Raw genomic sequence first — 20,312 nt, forward strand, 5'->3', positions numbered from 1 at the left:
CCTCTGTTGCAAAGCCTCGCAGGATCTCTTGAGTGGAGACAAAACATAAATTGCCTAAAAGAGAATTGATGCCTCAGAATCATCAACAAATGCATGCATTTGGGGAAAATTTTTAGCATTATAGCGCTTTCTACTAGAAATGATGAGGATGGCACTTCTGTCACACAAGCATGCATATCTGCTTAGGCACAGACATTTTGCTGAAAATCAGAATTATAATATTCTCTCCTGCCAACCCTGTAAGATGCTCGAATGATAACGGCAGGAGTAGGGTGCGGGAATATAGGAAAAGTAGTATATTCTGCTTTTGACAACTCTTTTAACTCTGTTCTCTCCAAAAAGGGAGTTGTTTCTTTAGGCACTCTATCCAAAACCTGGCTGTCATTTCTAGGTACTGGGGGAGGATGCTGGTACCCTTTTTTTTTATCTTTCAGAAAACAAATCTTAAAACAATCCCCAGGTATGAGATTTCTCTTCCCATCCAAGTCATGGTAGATCTGTGAACAGGGCTTCTGGGGTTGTTTACTGGATGAATTTTATTCTAGCTGCAAACTATTTATTCTAAGTCTTCCAAAAATTATTCTTCTATCCATGTTTGCTTTTCTTCTTTGGTTGACTCTACACTTGCTATCTGTCATAAGTGATGAGTGCGGTATTTGATTCTAACAGCAATGAACCTTTGCTGTGCATAAGACAAGGAGAAGATTTTGATGTATTTCAGCACATGTGGACCTCCTCCCTGAGCTGTCTCAACCTATAGATAGCAACAGGAGATCCGTCATTTCTGCACATTTCTTCCTCGGGGGCATGAGCTTCCCTGTAGTCTTAGATTTTTCATAATTGCTGGTTTCATCCAGGAATATCACTGTGTGAACATTTTCTGAAGGTAATCAACTGTGTGAGTGGCAGGGACTTTGAGGGAAAGAAGAAAGAGAAGAGTGTCCTTCTATCCCTTCAATGTTATTGTTAGATCCCACACGTCTCTTTTTCTTTTGTTTCCTTGTGTATAGCAATTTCCTTGCGGTATTCCAGGTAATAGGGGTTACATGGACTAGGCTAGGTCATGACACACTATGGTTAGCAATATTGGTAAAGTTTAAGAGGGGATATTTGATTAACAGAAAATTTTAAACAGAGTCATCCATTGAAGAATAAAATTCAGGAATAGTAAGAATTCCAGGGTAATCCTAGTCTAAACACATGTGTGTTTGGATCTGAACAAACCTAGTAATGGGGTGTAGTGATCTGCCTTTGCTGGGTCCCTCCAAGGAACTTGATTGTTTATGTTGCCTGTAGGTTCAAGAATACACAGTCCTGATTTCTCAGACGTCCTGACAGTCTCTTGTGCGTGCCAGTTCAGAGTCCAAACTGGGTACATTCATATTATGTTATTTTTCCAGATTTTTCTGGAACAACGCAGAACAAAACAGGAACTAAATAAAAACAAAACAATCAGCAAAGCGCAAGGAGCTTGCAGATTAGAGTGAAGACAAATAACTACCCGAGGGATTGCAATGCAATGTGATAATGGATCCAAGGGAGATTACTCCATTGCCTCACCCACAAAATTCGTCAGGGGTAGGAGGTAAGGGGAAGCTTCCTCCTCGTGGAAACCTGAGATCTAAATGATGTACTTCTAGTTTGGTGGATGATATGAGAGAGGCAAAGAGGACATTTCAGGCAGAAGGAACAACATTTATAGTTACCTGGAGTTGAGAGGGAAGATGGAGAACTGGCAACAGGCCTGGAGCAGAGCGTGTACAAGGCAAAGATATGAGAAAAGACATTGGTTCATATAAGGCCAGACCATGAAGGATGAGCACCTACCACCCTCACATCCCCTCCACCCACTGGCTTGTTCTTTCTCCTCCTGGAATGGCAATCTCATCCCATTTTCAATCAGACTAAAACTTTTGAAGCTATGCCTGATCTTCTATTTCCCTTTCCTATCCCACACCTGTTCCATGAGCAGGGCTAGGAATCTTAGTGTCTTGCCTTTATGTATTCATCCATCCTTGATTTCATAAAACATACTTATTTCTGAGTTACTTACCATTCAGGACTTCAAGATTTTAGTGAAATAAACATGAATGGAGCAGATAAGGAAGCAAGACATGCTTGAACTTTGGCACCAGACACAACTGGGTTGGTTTCTTGGTTCTACCTTTCACCTTCTAGCTTCGTAACCTTGGGAAGGTCCCTTGCGCTCTCGAGACCTTTGAACATGGGCAGAAAGAAGCTAATTATGTGTTCCTCAGAGTGCCTGCCACAGGGTCATCAAACATTAAATAGAAGCTTCTATGTCCTCACTTTCCATCCCCAGTTTCCAATTCTCTTTTGAAACTTCTTTTACTGCATTTTTAAACATACATTGCCTCTTCTATTTGATTTTGTGCTCCTAAGGCTACATGTTAGGTTTTTGGGGGTTTTTTTCTTTTAATGAAAGACTTTTTGGTTTACGTTTCTACTTTTGCTTAGTTTTTGTTTGTGCGGGAGTCCTGTTCGCTGGGCTTTGGGTGTCGGAGAAAGGATGCATGGTTTCCCCTTCAGAGTAGGGAAAGAGGAGATGAGGAACAGAGCAGAGCATACATGACTGTTACTTTTAAATTGTTGCATTTGAACCTCACTTTCCTTATCTCTGAAATGAAGATAAAAGTGACTGTGTTTTATCTTGCCTGTGGGGTCATAGCTAGACATTTGCCCCCATCTGTTTACAGTCTTCGCTCCCGCTCTGTCCATGGGCAGGACCACAGGGCTATCCCCAAATCCCCTGCAGCTGCCTTCCAGGTTTCACCACCTGCCCTCTGTTCCTTCACCTACCCTACCACCATTCCCATTCTGCGGCCACTATCTTGTTTTCCCTCTCTATGGTTGCTGTTTGGAATTGATGAGTTAGGAGGACAGCCTGCTTGCTTTGTAATCCCGACTTCACCCCTACAAAGCATGTTTCATATTCCCCCCGCCATCCATGAAGAACAGTCCTGGAGTCAGTTTTGCACTATTTCCACCCCTGTCTCCAGAGTAAGTTCCCACACTCATGTTTCCTGTTCCAGAAGGACCAGCTTTCCTGGAAGGGAGTCTGTATATTATTCAATTCCACCTTAATGATGTAAGCAAGTAAATATGTTTAAGAGAATATGAATTGGACACTTAGTTTTGATAGCCTCCTGGAAATGATTTCAGATACTTCTTTGTGCCGTGACAATAGCTTGAGTTGAAATACCTATGTTTTCTATCTTCTATATAACTTTATCTCATAAATGTCTCTGGCAACAACAATGAAAATGAGAGTCTTTTTCTATCTGTGTAAAAAAATGCCATTGGATTTTTGATAGGGATTACATCAAATCTGTAGATTGCTTTAGGTGGTGTGGACTAATCATCTTGCTGATGTCACTGTGCCCATAGCTCTGAAACACCACACTGTTTCATATTTATTTTTATATGTCCATCTCACCTGCTAGATTAAAGGATTTGTGGAATTCTGCCTTGCTTATCTTTGCAGCCAAAGTATAAATCTAGAGCAGTGTCTGATGTGGGATGCAGGAGAAAAGCCAATAAACATAGATGGTAACTTTCTTTCAATCTCAAATTTTAATCCTCTTTAGAGATGATGTTTTTCTAAGTTATTTAAATGGGTAGTGGTCACTCTATTAGATGGATCTAAGCAGCACTTTTTTTTTTGCTTTAGAAAAGCAAAGTTTCAATATTTTTAAAATGTTTACAGTTTCTTAGCATGACACATGATCCTTTTAGAACATTGATTTGAATAGCGTCTGTCTAAAATACTGTATTAATAGAAAATTTGAGATATTGTAAGGCTACCAGATTATGAAACAACTACCATAACAAAGATAGTTTGTTACAGTTCCCAAGAAGTGGGTGCACACCGTGCTATGGGAGGCCCCAAGGGGGAATACCAAGGAGGCAGAAGAGAAGGAGAAACTGTGGGGAAGAGCATTTATGGTGGTCTTCACAGGAAGCAGTGGGTGAAATAACATAAGCAGGCCTAGAATTGGCTAGTTTGAATAATTTTAGCAGGCTCTGGGTAGAGGGGCTGTCCCTATTTGTCTGGTCCCTGGCCCTGGGGCAATGAGGGCAGGTGGATAGCGGTCCAAAGTGTGAGAGCCCAATAAAGGAAGTGGTTGAGGGTGTGAGCTCTGGATTGGTTAGTTCGTATTTGAAGATCACGTTCATGAGTTAATTGCTTACTATCTCCAAAATTGACTAACCCTAGGAGGAGACTCCCTCAAGATCAGCAAGGTTCAGATGTCAAAGTATCAGAAATAGGGGCGCCTGGGTGGCTCAGTTGGTTGGGCGACTGCCTTCGGCTCAGGTCATGATCCTGGAGTCCCGGGATCGAGTCCCGCATCGGGCTCCCTGCTCGGCAGGGAGTCTGTCTCCTTCTCCCTCTGACCCTCCTCCCTCTCATGCTCTCTGTCTCTCATTCTCTCTCTCTCAAATAAATAAATAAAATCTTTAAAAAAAAAGTATCAGAAATAGAAGAAAAAAGACATGGTTATTACAATGTATGATGCTAAACATGAATGGGCATGTGGGTGAGACAGCAGTCTGCAGCTAGCTGAATACAAGCACTGTTAAAAGACAAGAACTGCTCCTACGGTGTGGCTCTAGGACAGAGAATAAATCTAAATGCTCCACATACTTTTATTGAAGATTATATGCACAGACATCACAGAGACTGGAGAATTCTCTAGAGACCTTAAAATTCTATTTAATTCAGCTGTAATCAGATGCTTGAATCACTTCCCATATGGGTCATGTGTGGTTTATCTTGCTTCTGGATATATCTTTCAGAGATTCTTTGCTTGTACTAATTCTTAAAGCGGTAAGTATCCCCTGTTGCTTCTGCCTCAGTTAAAACATTGTTGTTCTTATCTCTTGGTACCAATCCTGTCATCTTCTTGGATCCTGTAGCTCACGCCTTGCTGAGTACACTTGTCACCTGTTGCTATCACTACAGAGTCGGAGACAAATTTCCTTCATTGCTGGATGGCAACTTGTTTCTCTTATCTGGGAAAGAAAGAATTCCCTAACTGCATTGTTACTGATATCCTGTAACTATTAATAATTACTCTCTACTGCCCTTTGTTTATGTAAAAGAAATGAGACTTAAAAGTCACATTTTGAAATAATGAAAAGATCACCTGACCCAAGTCTTTCTGAGATTAGAGCTTATGAAGTTTGTAGTGCACCACAATTTCCGGTATTAAATGCTGGAAATCACAATGGGTCTATAAAACTGGTCAGTGGTTTTTGGTTTTGTTTTTGTTTTTTCTGTTTTTTGTTTTAGAAGTACTTCTCAGGTCTATCTTAGAGAGATTAATGTTAATACTTCATATTCTACTCTGGGAACTTATCATTATGTTTTTGGGTTTTTTTGATAGGCCTGGTGAGTCAGGATTTCCCATTCATATTTGTGAATTAAGGACACCTAGGGGTATTCCCTGTCACTTAATACAGCAGTATGTTTGTCGTTAGACCTCTCCTTTCCTTGAGAAAACTGACTGGCACTGTTTTGGTAGGTGAGGCTTTTTGACAAGATTTACATTGGGTCAAGAATTGGAGAGCCGTCAGGCTGAGGAACCCCAAATATCAGAATGGGGAAGAACAGCATCTGCTAGACCCCTGAGTTATCCACAGTCATATACTTTCATTTCTTTAATCTGACTTTCTTTTCCTTCCTCATGATCCTCTCTACACACCATACAGTCGATCAATATCGATACACAAGGCTATTCATTTTGTAAGTAGACAAAATTGGAAAAAGTATAAATGTCCATAGACTTCACCATAATATAGAATACCACACAGCCACTAAAAAGGATGAGACAGACCTACGGGTTCTAACATGAAAAAAATGCCCATGATTTTGATTTATTGTAAGTTCTTTGTTTTTGTTTTTGTTTTTTTTAAAGTGAGAGCATGAGCGGTGGGGAGGGGCAGTGGGAGAGGGAGAGAGAATCTCAAGCAGACTGAGCTGAACGTGGAGCCCACCGTGGCACTCCATCTCATGACCCTGCAGTCACAACCTGAGCTGAAACCAAGAGTCCGTCGCCCAACCTACTGAGCCACTTAGGAGCCCCTACTGAAAGTTTTCAAAAGCAAGTTAACAAATAATAATAGAGCCATCACTGCATGTAAGGGCATGATTGAATTTCACTAACATAATAACTGAAAAACAAAAGCTAGATTTAAAAAAGAACACATAGTTGGGGCGCCTGGGTGGCTCAGTCAGTTAAGCGTCTGCCTTCGGCTCAGGTCATGATCCTGGGGTCTTGGGATCAAGCCCTGAGTCGGGCTCCCTGCTCAGTGGAGAGCCTGCTTCTCCCTCTGCCTCTGCCTGCCACTCCCCCTGCTTGTGCTCTCTCTCTCTCTCTTTCTATCAAATACATAAATAAAATCTTCCAAAAAAATAAAAAAGAACACGTAGTATACTCCACTCCTATAAAGTCCAAAAGCAAGTACAGCTAAAGTTTGGTGTTAGAAATCAGGTTAGTGGTTATGTTATAGACAAGGTGGTTGGTAATTAGAAGGGTATATATGAGCTGCTTCTTGGGTACTTGTCATATGCCCTTTCTTGATCTGGGTGTTTAACTAGGCATGTTCATTTGTAAAATTTCCTCATGCTGTAAATTTATGAATCATTCATTTCTTAAATATTTATTTATTTGAGAGAGAAAGAGCGAGCGAGCAAGTGGGGGGAGGGGCAGTGGGAGAGAGAGAATCTCAAGCAGACTTACCATTGAACACAGAACCCCATGTGGGGCTCAAGCTCATGACCCTGAGATCATGACCTGAACTGAAATCACCAATCCAATGCTTAACCAACTGAGCCACTGAGGCACCCCAATTATGCACTTTTACATATGTGTTACATTGATACGAATTTTATTTTAAAGGACAAGCATTTGAATTTTGCAAAAATAAAAGACTGGGGTCAGAAAGTAAAGGACATTCTTAGATGGAGTAAGAGCTGTGTCCAGCCGAGACTATGAGCAAGCTAGATTTCTAGGGTACTAGAAACTGTGAGCAAATAGAGGAAGCCAGTTGGTGATGGTAGGTTACCAAAGCAGGCAGTAAAGGGATGGGAGCTCCAACGTGTCCAAAGGGAAGGCTCAGCCAGGCTATTTTATTTCCAGCCCTAGTTTTTATATATCTAGGCTTTCAGTAAAATTTTCAGAAACCAAATTTAAAATGAATTAAATTGAGGGCACCTGGGCGACTCAGTGGGTTAAGCATTTGACTCTTGGTTTCAGCTCAGGTCATGATCTCAGGGTTGTGAGATCCAGCCCCATGTGGTGCTCTGCACTGGGTGTGGAGCCTGCTTAAGATTCTCTCTCTCTCCCTCTCCCTCTGACCCGCCCCCCTCCACCCCCACTAGCACACACACTCTCTAAAAAATTTTAAAAATAAAAAAATAAAATAAAATGAATTAAATCAAATATTATAAGCACAGATGTTGATAAAGGATCAAACATATTTATTATTATCGTTATTTTAATTCAAAGAACTTCAGTATATCTCTGTTTCTGAAACCAATGAGCTTGACTACAATCACTGTTTTAATTATCCTCCTTACTTTTCCACATGAGGACTCGGAGAAATCACTTGTCTTCAAATGGTTTAAATGCTACCTCTCAAACCCAGCTTTCTCTGTGAATTTCGTCAGCAATCTCTATCATGATATATTAAAATCATAGCAACTACATCAATAATAATAATAATAGAAGCCACATCAATTTTATAAATACCTTCAGTGAGGCAAGCACTGTGTTCAGTAAATACATTATACAAAGTATTTCCTTTAATCTTCCAGTAATCCAGTGAGGTAAGCATTATGATCATTGCCACTTTTTCACTTTAAAACTGAGTCAGAGATAGGTTCAATAAAATTGCCCAAATTCACATAAATAGGGAAGTAGCTATTAGTTAGGTTACAGATCCCTGTTGTCTACCTCTTGACCTATACTGTCTGATGTAACCACTAGCTGCATGTGACCATTGAGAACTTGAAATGTGGCTAGCCTAAAATGAGATGAGTTGCAACTATAAAATACACACTGGATTTCAAAGACTTGGTATATATATATATATATATATACATATGTATGTATGTATGTGTGTATATATATAGATATACTACTTTGTTAATATTTTTATAAAAATTCCATGTTGAAATGATACTGTTTTAGATATGTTGTATGAAATAAAATAACTAAAGTTAATTTTGCCTTTTGTGTGTGTATATCTGTGTGTGCTTCATTTCCTCTGTCTTGGCTGCCGTAGGTAGATTTGAACCAATACCAGTCTAGAGTCCCAGTGCTAGAAATTCAGATCTCCCACTCTGAGGTGGAGCTCAGTTGTAGGTGTGTGTGAAGATTCCCAGGTATTTCTTTTTTTTTTTTTTTAAGATTTTATTTATTTATTTGAGAGAGAGAGAATGAGAGAGAGCACATGAGAGGGGGGAGGGCCAGAGGGAGAAGCAGACTCCCTGCCGAGCAGGGAGCCCGATGCGGGACTCGATCCCGGGACTCCAGGATCATGACCTGAGCCGAAGGCAGTCGCTTAACCAACTGAGCCACCCAGGCGCCCAGATTCCCAGGTATTTCTACTGCATGGCCAGAGTAGAGGACCACTGCCTCAAGTCCAGAAACCTGTGCTGTCTGATACCCAACCTGTCTCAGGACAGCCTCTGCTGGGACAGTTCCAACATGGGCATCAGACATGCCAGTGCTACAAGAGATCAGCCTGAGCAGCTGTGCACACAGCTGACTTTGTAGATGATGCTTATAGATGATGGTGGGACACCCTGAAATCTAGGGCAAAAGGAGTTAGATTCCTTTAACTTACATCTTACCTGGCTGAGGAAGGTGGAGGTCCATTAGACCAACCTGGGGAGGGTTGGGTGTCACCTAGGGCCTGGATGTTCACCTGGGTGGCAAGCTCCAAGTGGTTTAAGAAGATTAGACTTCCCACTCTATCAAAACAGGTCAAATACTCGAAGATTCCTATAAACTACTGGGTCAGATTCTCCCCATTGCCAAGGAAATAATTTTTTATCATTTTGAGTCACACGTCTTGCTGGTAGAATGTGACTTCGCCAATGAACAGTGAATCCTAAGTGATCAAAAACTGGGGTTAAAGGTAAGGATTGGGGGACAGTTATTACAAGTTCAGGAAAAATGGAGTTCACAGACCTATTAACAGAGAAGCCAGAAGCCAAAGACTGGTTTTACCTTAGCATTGAAAACTCACCAATAGATTTATTTTGATGCAATTTGCTTTTTACTTATAATTTATTTGTGGGAGAAATAGCACTTGGAAAGCCACTGCACGTTAGAGATACCAATGAGAAGACCCAGGGCCTTTCATTTTTTTCAAAATGTGTTTTATAACATTCACTTATCTATAGTCAGCCAGAGCTGACTGTTTGGGAAAGGAGGGAGAGAGATAAGGGATTATTACAGGAAAGATTTATTTGGTGGAGAGCACAGGGGAAGAAAAGGAAATTACAGGTGAGAATAAATGTGTTTATGAATTTAAACTGTTATTTTCCCTTAAATATCAAATTTTATGGATAATGCACATCTAAAAGCATTTTGCATGGAAATAAGATAAAATATAATTTTGAATATCAACATTTTGTTATAAAGTGATTATTTTACTTTTTCAGAGTATTTTAAAATGTGCCCTTCCACAGTGGACTGCACAGAGCAAGAGAATAAATCTTTCGGGTAAAAGGACCTCCCTCCAAGAAAGCATAGCCTCTGTTTTATTACTCCACCAGGCAAAGAGCCCAACTGGCAAAATGTTATGAGACATCCAGCCCAGAAGCTATTGACTTTAACAAAGGCCTGTTGAGTGCCCACCTCTGTGCAGGGCAAGCATGAGCCAGGGACAGGGACCCAAGAACGAAGATGGTGTTCCTGACCTTGAGGGGCTCACAGTCGGGCTTTAAGGAAACAGATACATGCATTTTTGGTACAAGACAATCAGTTGTGGAAAAGATACAAAAGGGATGTAGGAGGGAATTCTTGAGAAGAATTTTCAGACCTAACTATGTATTCTGAGTTTTTATGGATCAGTGAGTATATTAGTTTGTTGGGGTTGCCCACGACAAAGTAGCACAAACTAGCAGTTCAACAACAGAAACAGTATTGTCTCACAGTTCTGCAGGCTAGAAGTATAAATCAGGTTAGCATGGTTGGTTCCTTCTGAAGACTTTGGGAAGAATGTAGGAGAATGTGTGCCTTGCTTCTCTCTTAGCTTCTAGTGGTTTTCTGGCAGTCTTTGGCCTTCTGTGACTTGGGGAGTCACTGCCCCAGTCTGTCTTCATCTTCACGTGGCGTTCCCCCCTGTGTGTGTCTGTCTCTGTGCCCAAACCTCTTCTTTGGATAAGGACACAGTAAAATTGGGTTGGGGTCCATCCTAATGACTCCATACTAACTTGATCATCTGCAAAAGCCCCATATCCAAAGATCATATTCACAGGTATGCTGGTTAGTACTTCAACATCTTTTGGGGGACACAGTTCAACCCTTATGGGGATTGGGGCTTTTCAAGTAGAGAAGGAAGGAGACTTCCAAGTAGAAATAACACAGTGTTGAAGAAAGAGCATTTCAGTACCTCCTGATCATTTCACTCCCCTGCATGCAGTGGGGTTGGCTGGAAACCCCTAAACAGCATTCTTGGGGTTCCTTGCAGCAAGGCTCAGGGAGTTTGTGTGATCTTCCTGATATTCTTATAATATATACTCTCTTGGTGCCCCACCCTGCCAGTGTGTGTTGATTTCATTGATCTCCCCATGAGTATCCATTTCATTCTCCTTCAGGACCCCTTTTACTTTAATGAAATCATTCTTTTTTTTCTTCAGTAGCAGTTATCAGCCATTTAAGTCTTTGTTCATTTTTGTCTTCAAGTTAAAAAAGTGTAAATCCCAGTTTCCAACATTCTAAATATACTTCCCTTTCCGGCTTAAGGTTCATTTGCCATTCCTTGTAAAGCCCCTAATATTTTAATCTTTCTTCAGCATTTGTTGATTTTTTTTTTTTTAAGGATTTTTTTTTTTTAAAGATTTTATTTATTTATTTGAGAGAGAGAGAATGAGAGACAGAGAGCATGAGAGGGAGGAGGGTCAGAGGGAGAAGCAGACTCCCCGCCGAGCAGGGAGCCCGATGCGGGACTCGATCCCGGGACTCCAGGATCATGACCTGAGCCGAAGGCAGTCGCTCAACCAACTGAGCCACCCAGGCGCCCAGCATTTGTTGATTTTTAAGAAGAAAATTCGAGAAGCCCTCTTGTTCCAAGAATAATTAATACTGGAATAAATCCATTTAAACTTAACCTGGTTAAAATAGGGACCACAATGTCATAGGCCTACAATCAGGGAGAGACTGACCTACCCAGATTATGAGGTTGACTTGATGAATAGAAATAAATACTAGAATTAGGCAAGGACTAAGCTCATGAATGGTGGGATCATTAGTGAATGTTGTTGTATGGTGTTGACTTTTGCTCCTCTATGTAGGCTATTAACCACAGGGCCTCTGATAATGAATAGTTAGATAAGAGGAGCCCTAGTGGTATTGTTACATATACATGTTATAATCATGCTTGCATTTGACACCCCGTGGTGGCACCACAGAGCGTCTGATTTGCATATGCTGAATATGAGGTGGTCTAGGTGGAAAAGCTTTTGCTCTTGTATATGACTTACAGGAGTCTGTGTTTCTGTGTGTCTCTGTGTCTGTGTGTGTCTGTGTCCGTGTTTAAGCCTCACATTACTTGGATACCTGCACATTTAGGGAAATCATGCTTAAGTTTGGTGTCTCATAGATTTAATTTAAACTGGTGATATAGAGAAAAATTTCCCAAGAGGGCAGGGGAATCCTAGGGCCCCCTACTTGAAGGGGACATGGAGCCACCTTTTAGAACATTCTCCATTCTCTAACATATACAGAGATAGTTCATCAAGGTCATCCACTCCTCTATCATTCATCTAGAGCCCTCCAAAGGGAAATGGTATAAGAAAGCTGCAGCTGTGATTTTCTTTTGGTATCAATTTTTTTTTCTATGTAGTAGAGCTCAATAAGTTTTTGTGAAGGGCCTTCTAGAATGCTAAAGACTATTACAATATCCGAAAGCATTCTAGCAAGCAGTTTTGCACACCGGGACCTCAACTGTGAGCTGTCGAGTTTAGCAGACAATGCTGTAGCCCATAAGTTTTCCAAGGATTTTGTGTCTTTGGGAACAAAGAACACACTTTTCTTCTCAAAGGGTTTATGTGAGGGAAACCGTGAAAGACAGCCCATGCCCCAAGGAGGATCACTTGCATTACACCCTCTAAAACCTCTGGGTAAGAAATTCGGCAACACTAGTTGAAAACTTCAGTTACCAAGAGTAAAAGTATAAGGCATCACGAGTAAAGAAAATGACGTAAAAGTAAATTCCTTCAGTACAGGTCCCAGGGCACAGGCAGTGGGGACCAGAGACAGCCAGTCACTGACTGCCTAGAGATGAGGCTAGCTTTCCATAAGAGAGTAGAGTATTTTAAAGGCCTATTTTTAATGTGAACACTGGCTTTAGGAAAAAAAGTGGCGGGCGGGGCGGGGCGGGGGGAAGGAAAGTAGCATTTTGTGCGTCAATTGTATGCCATCTATTATCCTAGACACTTTATCTGTGCTCTCTTATTGAATCCCTAAACAAATATGGGAGGTATGTAATGTTTTCCCCATTTTATTTATAAAGACAATGGATAGGAGAGGATAAAGACAATTGTAGCTGGTGTTTACACCCAAGCATACCCACCAGCCAACCATACTGTTCCCTGAGTGAGATGGGCTCCCATTTATCTTTCCAGAGTCTCAGACCAGCTGCTTGCCAGAAGGATTTTTTCCACTGGGCCAATGTCAGTTTCTGAAACTTCACCATACTTTACTTTCTCTAGTTTCACCTTTATAGCCTGAAATATCCTATAAAAAGAGAAGAGTGAGTTCTGTGCATTAGAGAAAAGGAAAAGGAACAGAGTTGGAAGCTGGAGAACAATGGAAACATCCTTTACCAATTCTTATTTAACCAAAGGTTGGCTCTGTCCTCAAAAATGACTTTATAATCTGGGTTTTTAAAAATGGAGTGCAGCAATGTTGACATCCCATAGAATAATAATAACAGTTACCATGTATTAGATAGAACCAAATTAAACTACCAATTATTACCAGTTATTGCCTCCACCATGGCAATTTTATATAGTTCAGCCTAATATTGAGTGAGCACTCAGCGTTAGGTATGGCAACACACTGTGTGTCTTAACTCATTCAATCCTCACAACGTCTCTATAACGAAGTTAGTGGTAGCCTCAAGTTACAAGGAAGGCATTCCTTTCTGGAATTAGGCTGGAATTCTAGCTTCTGCATCCAGGCTGAAGTGGTAGAAGACAGAGCAGGTTTGGGAAAGGTACATATGCCTTGCAGTACATGAAAGATATGTGACAGAGTTCCCAGAGAGTTATGGGGCTACCTTCACGATTCCTCTAAAAAAGCTCATGCAGTTGCTCAGTGACCTCTATGTCCCTAAATTAAAGGACATTATCTTATTTGGCCCCTCAGAAGCATTCAGTAGTCTGAAATTTTAGAAAAACCCTTTTTATTTTCTTCCATGCTATTATCATGTTTAGTTACGGTGGTAATTTGGAGGATATTCTTTTTCCTTTTTTGCTTTGCCTGGTTCCTTTTTATCTCCTCTATAGGATATTCCTTCTCTGCCCTCCCATGAAATTTTGGAGTCCTTCAAAGCTCTATCTCAGACACTCTTCTCTTACTACTCTGCGTTTTCTCCTGGGCCATCTTATCAAAACACTTGGTTGCGGTTATATGCATAACCCGTAATTTTATATCCAGAACCCTGTCACCCCCTCTTAGCCTAGATCTGCATATTTAAATGTCTACTTTACATATCTACTTAGATGTCGTACAGGCTTTCAAAACTCACCAACTCCAAAACTGAGTTTGTTATCTTTCCTTCCAAGTTTGAACCTCCTCCAAAATATGCTATCTTAGTTAAGAACATCAGTGTTTAGTCCCTTAAGTATTTTCAATCTAAGTGCTTTTTACTTCTGTTTACTCCTCTCTCCACCATGGTTGTTACTACTCTCGTACAAACATCCATCATATATCTTACCTGAGCTGATTTAATATCCTCCTAACAGGATTCTGCATTTATTTTATTCCTTCTAATCTTTCCTGCATATTGCATATAAAATGAATGTAAATATTATCACATCACATTCTTCTCCTTTCAAATCCTTCAGCACCTTTCTGCTGTTGTGGTGACTTGTTGATTGTAGACTGTGTGCACGTTGCCTCTCTGTTGTTCTGCTCAGCTGCTAAGGAAAATGACTTGTACAAAGGCCCTGTGGTAGTAGATAACTTCCAGATTCCTGAACATGCCATTTTATCTCCTACCCCAGGGCCTATGCACAAGCTGTTTCCTTTTCCTGGACCACTCTCCCCATCCCCATTACTCTTACCTGGCTTCTAATATTATATTGGAGATCTCTGATCTCTGGCTTCTATGACTAGGTCAGTTTTCCATAAAATATGCTTTTGTAGCATTGTCTAGTTCCTTATTATAACATTTATTACACTCAGTATTTCATAACACTGCCTTTATTCAGATAGGAAATTAAAGTTTATAAAGGTAAAGTAATATATCTGTGGTTACTCATATTGAAAGTGGCTAAAATTAAACTCAAATCCAAAATTGCCAGGCTCCCAGCCCTTTGTTTCTTGCACCTCACTCATGCTAGCTCTTGTGTTAACAGTCTATGAATCAAAGGCATTGAGTGCTATCACCGAACTACACCTGGGTCTATAAATTCACTCACAGTCTTTAGAGTTTTAATTTCACTCTTGATTTAAACTCAGAATTGATTTTGTGCATTTCCCCAGGCTATATTTGACTAGCTTCAAATAAGAACAAAAACAGTACCTAGATTTTAAGTGGAAATCATTCAGTTTAGTAGATAGTCTTATTTTTTTTGTTGTTTTAATGGGTATTATTATCCATCATTTTCATAATTCTTTTTATTGGCAGAGGCAGGGTGAGGTAGATTATCATATTCAAGTCACACTTATTCCATTATAGTCATCAACTGACAAAAACTAAGTGAGATGAAATTCTCTATGGTTGGTACAACTACTTGTTTCCAAGTTCGATTGGAAAATTGAGTGGGCTTAAAAATGTGGGAATGGAAAAGATGACATTCTTTAAGATGGCAATATGCCCAAACAAGGTCTCAGTGACACATTTTTTATTCCTTTCATTTGAATTTTGCCACATTAAAAATATCAACTAAGGCTTGCCAGAGCCACATGATTGCCCCTCTCCATTTCTTCAGAAATTAGGCTTAAATTCTGTTTTCTGATACTTTAGTCTGAGTAAAATGGAAATAGAGCCTAAGATGGGAGTGAAGAAGGGATAGTGATAAGAAAAAAGAAAATAAGTCCTAGAAATCAGACTCTGTGCATATAGGTTTTCATCCAGGTCTGTTGTGTCTGATATCTATTTGCCTAATTAAAGATGAATTACTGCAATTGACTTTGCTGTTAGAGGAACACCACAAGTCATGGACTCATTTCAGCTGGCTCTGGAAGCTTCTGGGTCATATTGAAAGAATCGCAGAAAGTCATGGTATGGGGAATTCTATGTCCATGAACCAGCCTTCAGCCTAGTTTTCTGGCTACAAATTGGCATCAACACTGAGTGAAGCTAGGCCAGAATGAAAAACCAGGCAGTTTACCAGTGCAGGGAGGGAGAGTATTGAGAACAATACTCAAATCCAACACACAGGGTGTCTGCCTGGAGCCTGACCAGGCAACCTGAAAATCACCCAAAAAAACAGGGGCTGGCAAATAGATGGTATGGAAAAGAAAATGAACCATGAGTATCTACCTGTCAGTAGATCATGCTACAATACCCACTGAGGCCTGGAAACCCATGGCTTCACCATTTTTCCTTATGACACTTTGCCCTCTGAAAAGGACTTTGAGAGTACAGCGTCACACAGTGAGGAGGCCAGGTTTGGATGGGAAAGCCCCACCGAGAGGAGCCAGGTCTAGATCTCAGGAATGGGTAGGGTCATTTGCAGGTGGTCGCTCAGGAGAGGAGGATTTGCAGGAAGCCAGGGAGGACATAGTATGGATAAAAGAGAAGTAATAAACCTGAAGAACATCCCCAGGTGAGACTTGATGTATCGTACACAACTTAAAGCAGAAAATCCCTCTAAAGGCAGAAATATCCACTTATTCCCTAGGCAATAAGTCTTACAGTGTCAACTATGTAAGAAGCGTTGCACTAGGTGTTGGGGAAATAGCGAATCGAACAAATAGATCAACAAAAACACGGCCCCTTGCACCAATGAAGTTTACAGTGCAGTGCAAGATTTTTTTGAGGTAACAACACTTAATTTGAGACCAAAAAGGTGAGTAGACATTTAAAGGACTAATACAAGAATAATATTCAGGAGAGAGAAAGAGAGGAGTATGTATTGAGACTCTGAAGAGTTGAATGTTAGACATGGTGGAAGAAAAAGACACTGGTTAGTATGGGTGAACAATGTTGTATCAAGCATGTATTTTTTTATATTATGTCTATACTTCTATATTCCCTGTATTCTTTTGTCCCCCAGGATTAATATTTTGCTACTATACTTGCTACTGTATTTGCTACGTAAAATAAAGCACTTATATGAAACTTATCATTTGATACATTTTGACATAAGTATTCATCATGAGAACATCATCACATTTGAGACAATGAGCATATCTATGACTCTCCAGTTGTCTCCTCATGTCACTTTGTGGTCTCTTTCCTCTACTCCTCCCTACTCCTGACCCCAGCTATCCACTCATGCTTTCTGCTACTATGGATTAGTTTCCATTTTCCAGGATTTTTTTTTTTTAAGATTTTATTTACTTATTTGAGAGAGAGACAGAGATAGCAACAGAGATAGTGAGAGAGAGCATGAGTGGGGAGGAAAGGGAGAATCAGGCTCCCCACTGAGCAGGAAGCCTGACTCGGGACTCAATCCCAGGACCCTGGGATCATGATCTGAGCCAAAGGCAGACGCTTAAACTACTGAGCCATTCAGGCATGCCTCCATTTTCCAGGATTTTATATAACTGGAATAACACAACAGATACTTTTTCTTGTCTGACTTATTGCACTCAACCTAGTTATTCTGAGATTCATGTGTAGATTTGCTTATATCACTAATTCATTCCTTTTTATTGCTAAGTGAGATTCCATTGTATGGCTATACCACAGTTTGTTTATTCATTTACCTGCTAATTGGCTTTTGGATTGTTCCAGGTTTTTAGTTTTTTGGTTTTTTTGCTATTGCAAGTAAAGCTGCTATGAATATTTATGTACATAATGAACATATGCTTGCATAGTCCATTAGGAATGGAATGGCTATGTCATAAGATAGGTATGTGCTTAACTTTCTATGAAACTATTTTTTAAGTGGTTATACCATTTTTCATTTCTACCAGAAGTACATGAGAATACAAATTGTTCACACCCTTGGTATGGTCAGCCTTTAATATTAGTGATTCTAGTAGCGATGCCATGTGTCTCATTATAGTTTAATTTTCAACTCTACAATGGCTAATGATGTTGAGTATCTTTTTATTTGTTCTTGTTTATTTGTTCTATTCAGTGGCTCTCAAAGTATATTTCACAGACCAGCAACATCAGAATCACCTTGGAAACCTTGGAACTTTAAAAAAAATGCAAATATTCTGTCTCCACTTCATACCTGCTAAATCAGTAACTCTAGGAGAGAAAGTAGGTGGCAATTGGTTTTTCAGTAGTTCTCAAGGTGATTCCAATGCACTGTAAAGTTTGAGAACTACTGCACTATGTTAAGAGAGAAACAAAATAATAGATACAGATGCAGTTAATTTTGTGTATTTTGTATTATAAGTAGAGATGATTTATACTATTCAGACTTCCTTTTCTTTATAACATATATAGGGAGATCTGAAAGTGAGGGAGAGTAAGTCAGATGTTTGAGTAATATGGAGGAGGTATGGGTAACCATTAGAAAAATGGAGAAGCAGGCTGATGAGGTCATTAGTCACTATTAGATGTCACTTAAGTAATGCCATTGTCAACTTTTATTGCTGCCCATCTTCCTGATTGTATAATCTTCTCTCCCAATTCTGAGCTGCTCAAGGTAGAGGTATGAAAAAGGCAGCTTCTTGGATTTGTATGCAGTTATTCTGCCAAATGGGTTAAAGGGGAAGAGAAAGAGATCAGTAGTTGAGGGTATTTGCAAGAGAGTGAATGAGTGTAATCATGGATCATAGTCTCTCTGTGTAAAGAAAGAAAGAAAATGAAGACAAGGGGAGAATAATTAACAGATAGAAAGTTCTGAGACCTATAGATAAAAAGGTCTTGATGAGCTGGAAGAACTGCTTCAGTAGACACACTTCAGAAATGAGCTGGGAGTGTAAATGGTAATGGCTAAAAAGTGACATGCTTATTTTTGAATTCTTATTTTTTTGCGATAAGAAGCTATAAGATATGACCTTGGTAATGGAGGTTGAGATTACTGTGCCAGATCATTGGTATTGAAGTAGTCAAGAATGGGTGAATAAATATTCACATACATATTGAGGTTCTCTTTCATTAGTGATGTCAGTCATAATAGTGGATGGATGAATGGGAGACAGACAGCCGAGGACCAAATCAGAAAATACAGTGGCATCAGTATCACATAAAATAAATTGGAAGTCATCACTGGCACAGGAAATTCTGGCGGACACATATTTCTTTCTCTGGGAGGTTATTCGGGGCCCCATAATTTCAAAAACATATGTCCCAGTATGTGCTAAATTTATGGAATGCCTTTTGATAGTAAGATTCATCATTGTGCTATATGTGTATAAGTGTGTTTTAACCATGCATATACAAAAAATAACAACCAGCCAGCCTGGAGATGATTGCAAAGAAATTGAATCATAATAACTTCCTCGTGTTTTCCTATTCATGACAGGGGAAAAAAGTTTGCTTTGAAAAGCTCCTACCAACTCAGAAGTCCAAGGATAGAAATAGTGCCCTGCTAACATCCATTCTAATTCTTTTTTTCAAATTCACAGAGAGTGAAGAAGTGTATCAAAGGCAGGTGCTGTCAATTTCGTGTATCATCTTTGGAATTGTCATCGTGGGCATGTTCTGTGCAGCATTCTACTTCAAAAGCAAGTAAGACCATCTCTCTCAAGTGTTAAAAGGTTACTTCTCAGAGGAAGCACTTTGTCTTTCTTTAACTTCACAATCTCTGCTCCAGGCAGAGGGATCTTGTGCAAATGGGTCCATCAAACATCTACAAATGACTTAGAATCTCTTATAGACTGTGGGGAGTATATGCAGTATGTGTGCACGTGCACGTGTGTGCGTGCGTGTGTGTGTGCGTGTGTGTGTGGTTTCTCTTTGGTGCACATAGTGATCATTCCTCTCTGTGATCATGAACACTCCATGTTCTTTGCAGTTTCTGATTACCTGCCAAAAGTAACAGCTCAGTATCTGCCTATCACTAAGGGGTTAACACTTCTGAATAGAGAGGTCACTGGTGTAGACCTAAGTATTGTCAACAAATGCTAGACTTTTTTGGAAAAAAAAAAAAACCACACTTTTCCTTTCATAGTATTTTTACCTGATACCCATAAAGGTTTCAGCCAACTATGAAATATGAATACTATAAGATCTACTTTGTTTCATCAATTGGTAAGCACATCTCAAATATCCCCCATACTTACCCTGCTAAGAAATCAAAACTTCTGTGGTACCTGGCTGCTCAGTCAGAAGAGCATGTGGCTCCTGTCTTAGGGTTGTGAGTTTGAGCCCGACATTGGGTGTAAAGATTACTTAAGTAAATAAATACATAAATTTTTAAAAAAAGAAACCAAAACTTTTGCTATGATAAAGGTGCTAACTTTGACTAATAAAGTATAATAAAATATATACATACCTATATATACATACAAATATATTTATTCCAAAGGGACTTTGATAAAGGTGTTTTATTTATGGAAATTTTATTTAAGTCACGCAAGCCTTAAGAAGTTGGCGCAGATTCTATTCCTACAGCTTGTCTGAAATGCAAGCCAATGTGTAATTGCTTTTCATTGGACCTATATTTGTCTACACATTTGCTCTTCTAAAAATGGGTCCATTTCCAGATATAGTTTATGACACCTGTCTGCATGTTGTATATGTTGATCTTTAAA

General features: G+C 39.8%; 1 protein-coding gene across 4 annotated transcripts in view; it reads left to right on the plus strand.

Annotated features, from left to right (window-relative positions):
* NRG3 (neuregulin 3) overlaps positions 1 to 20,312 on the plus strand; it is a 1,020,119-nt gene that overhangs the window by 967,267 nt on the left and 32,540 nt on the right. For all 4 annotated transcript variants that reach the window (XM_045878223.1, XM_045878224.1, XM_045878225.1 and 1 more), the window contains exon 5: positions 19,185 to 19,287. In XM_045878223.1, coding sequence (XP_045734179.1) covers positions 19,185 to 19,287 — 103 coding nt within the window. The remainder of the gene's footprint in view (positions 1 to 19,184; positions 19,288 to 20,312) is intronic.

Source organism: Mirounga angustirostris, unplaced genomic scaffold (assembly GCF_029215605.1).
Source record: "Mirounga angustirostris isolate CCGP_5_RB_7025 unplaced genomic scaffold, mMirAng1.0.hap1 SCAF_6, whole genome shotgun sequence".
Taxonomy (NCBI): domain Eukaryota; kingdom Metazoa; phylum Chordata; class Mammalia; order Carnivora; family Phocidae; genus Mirounga; species Mirounga angustirostris.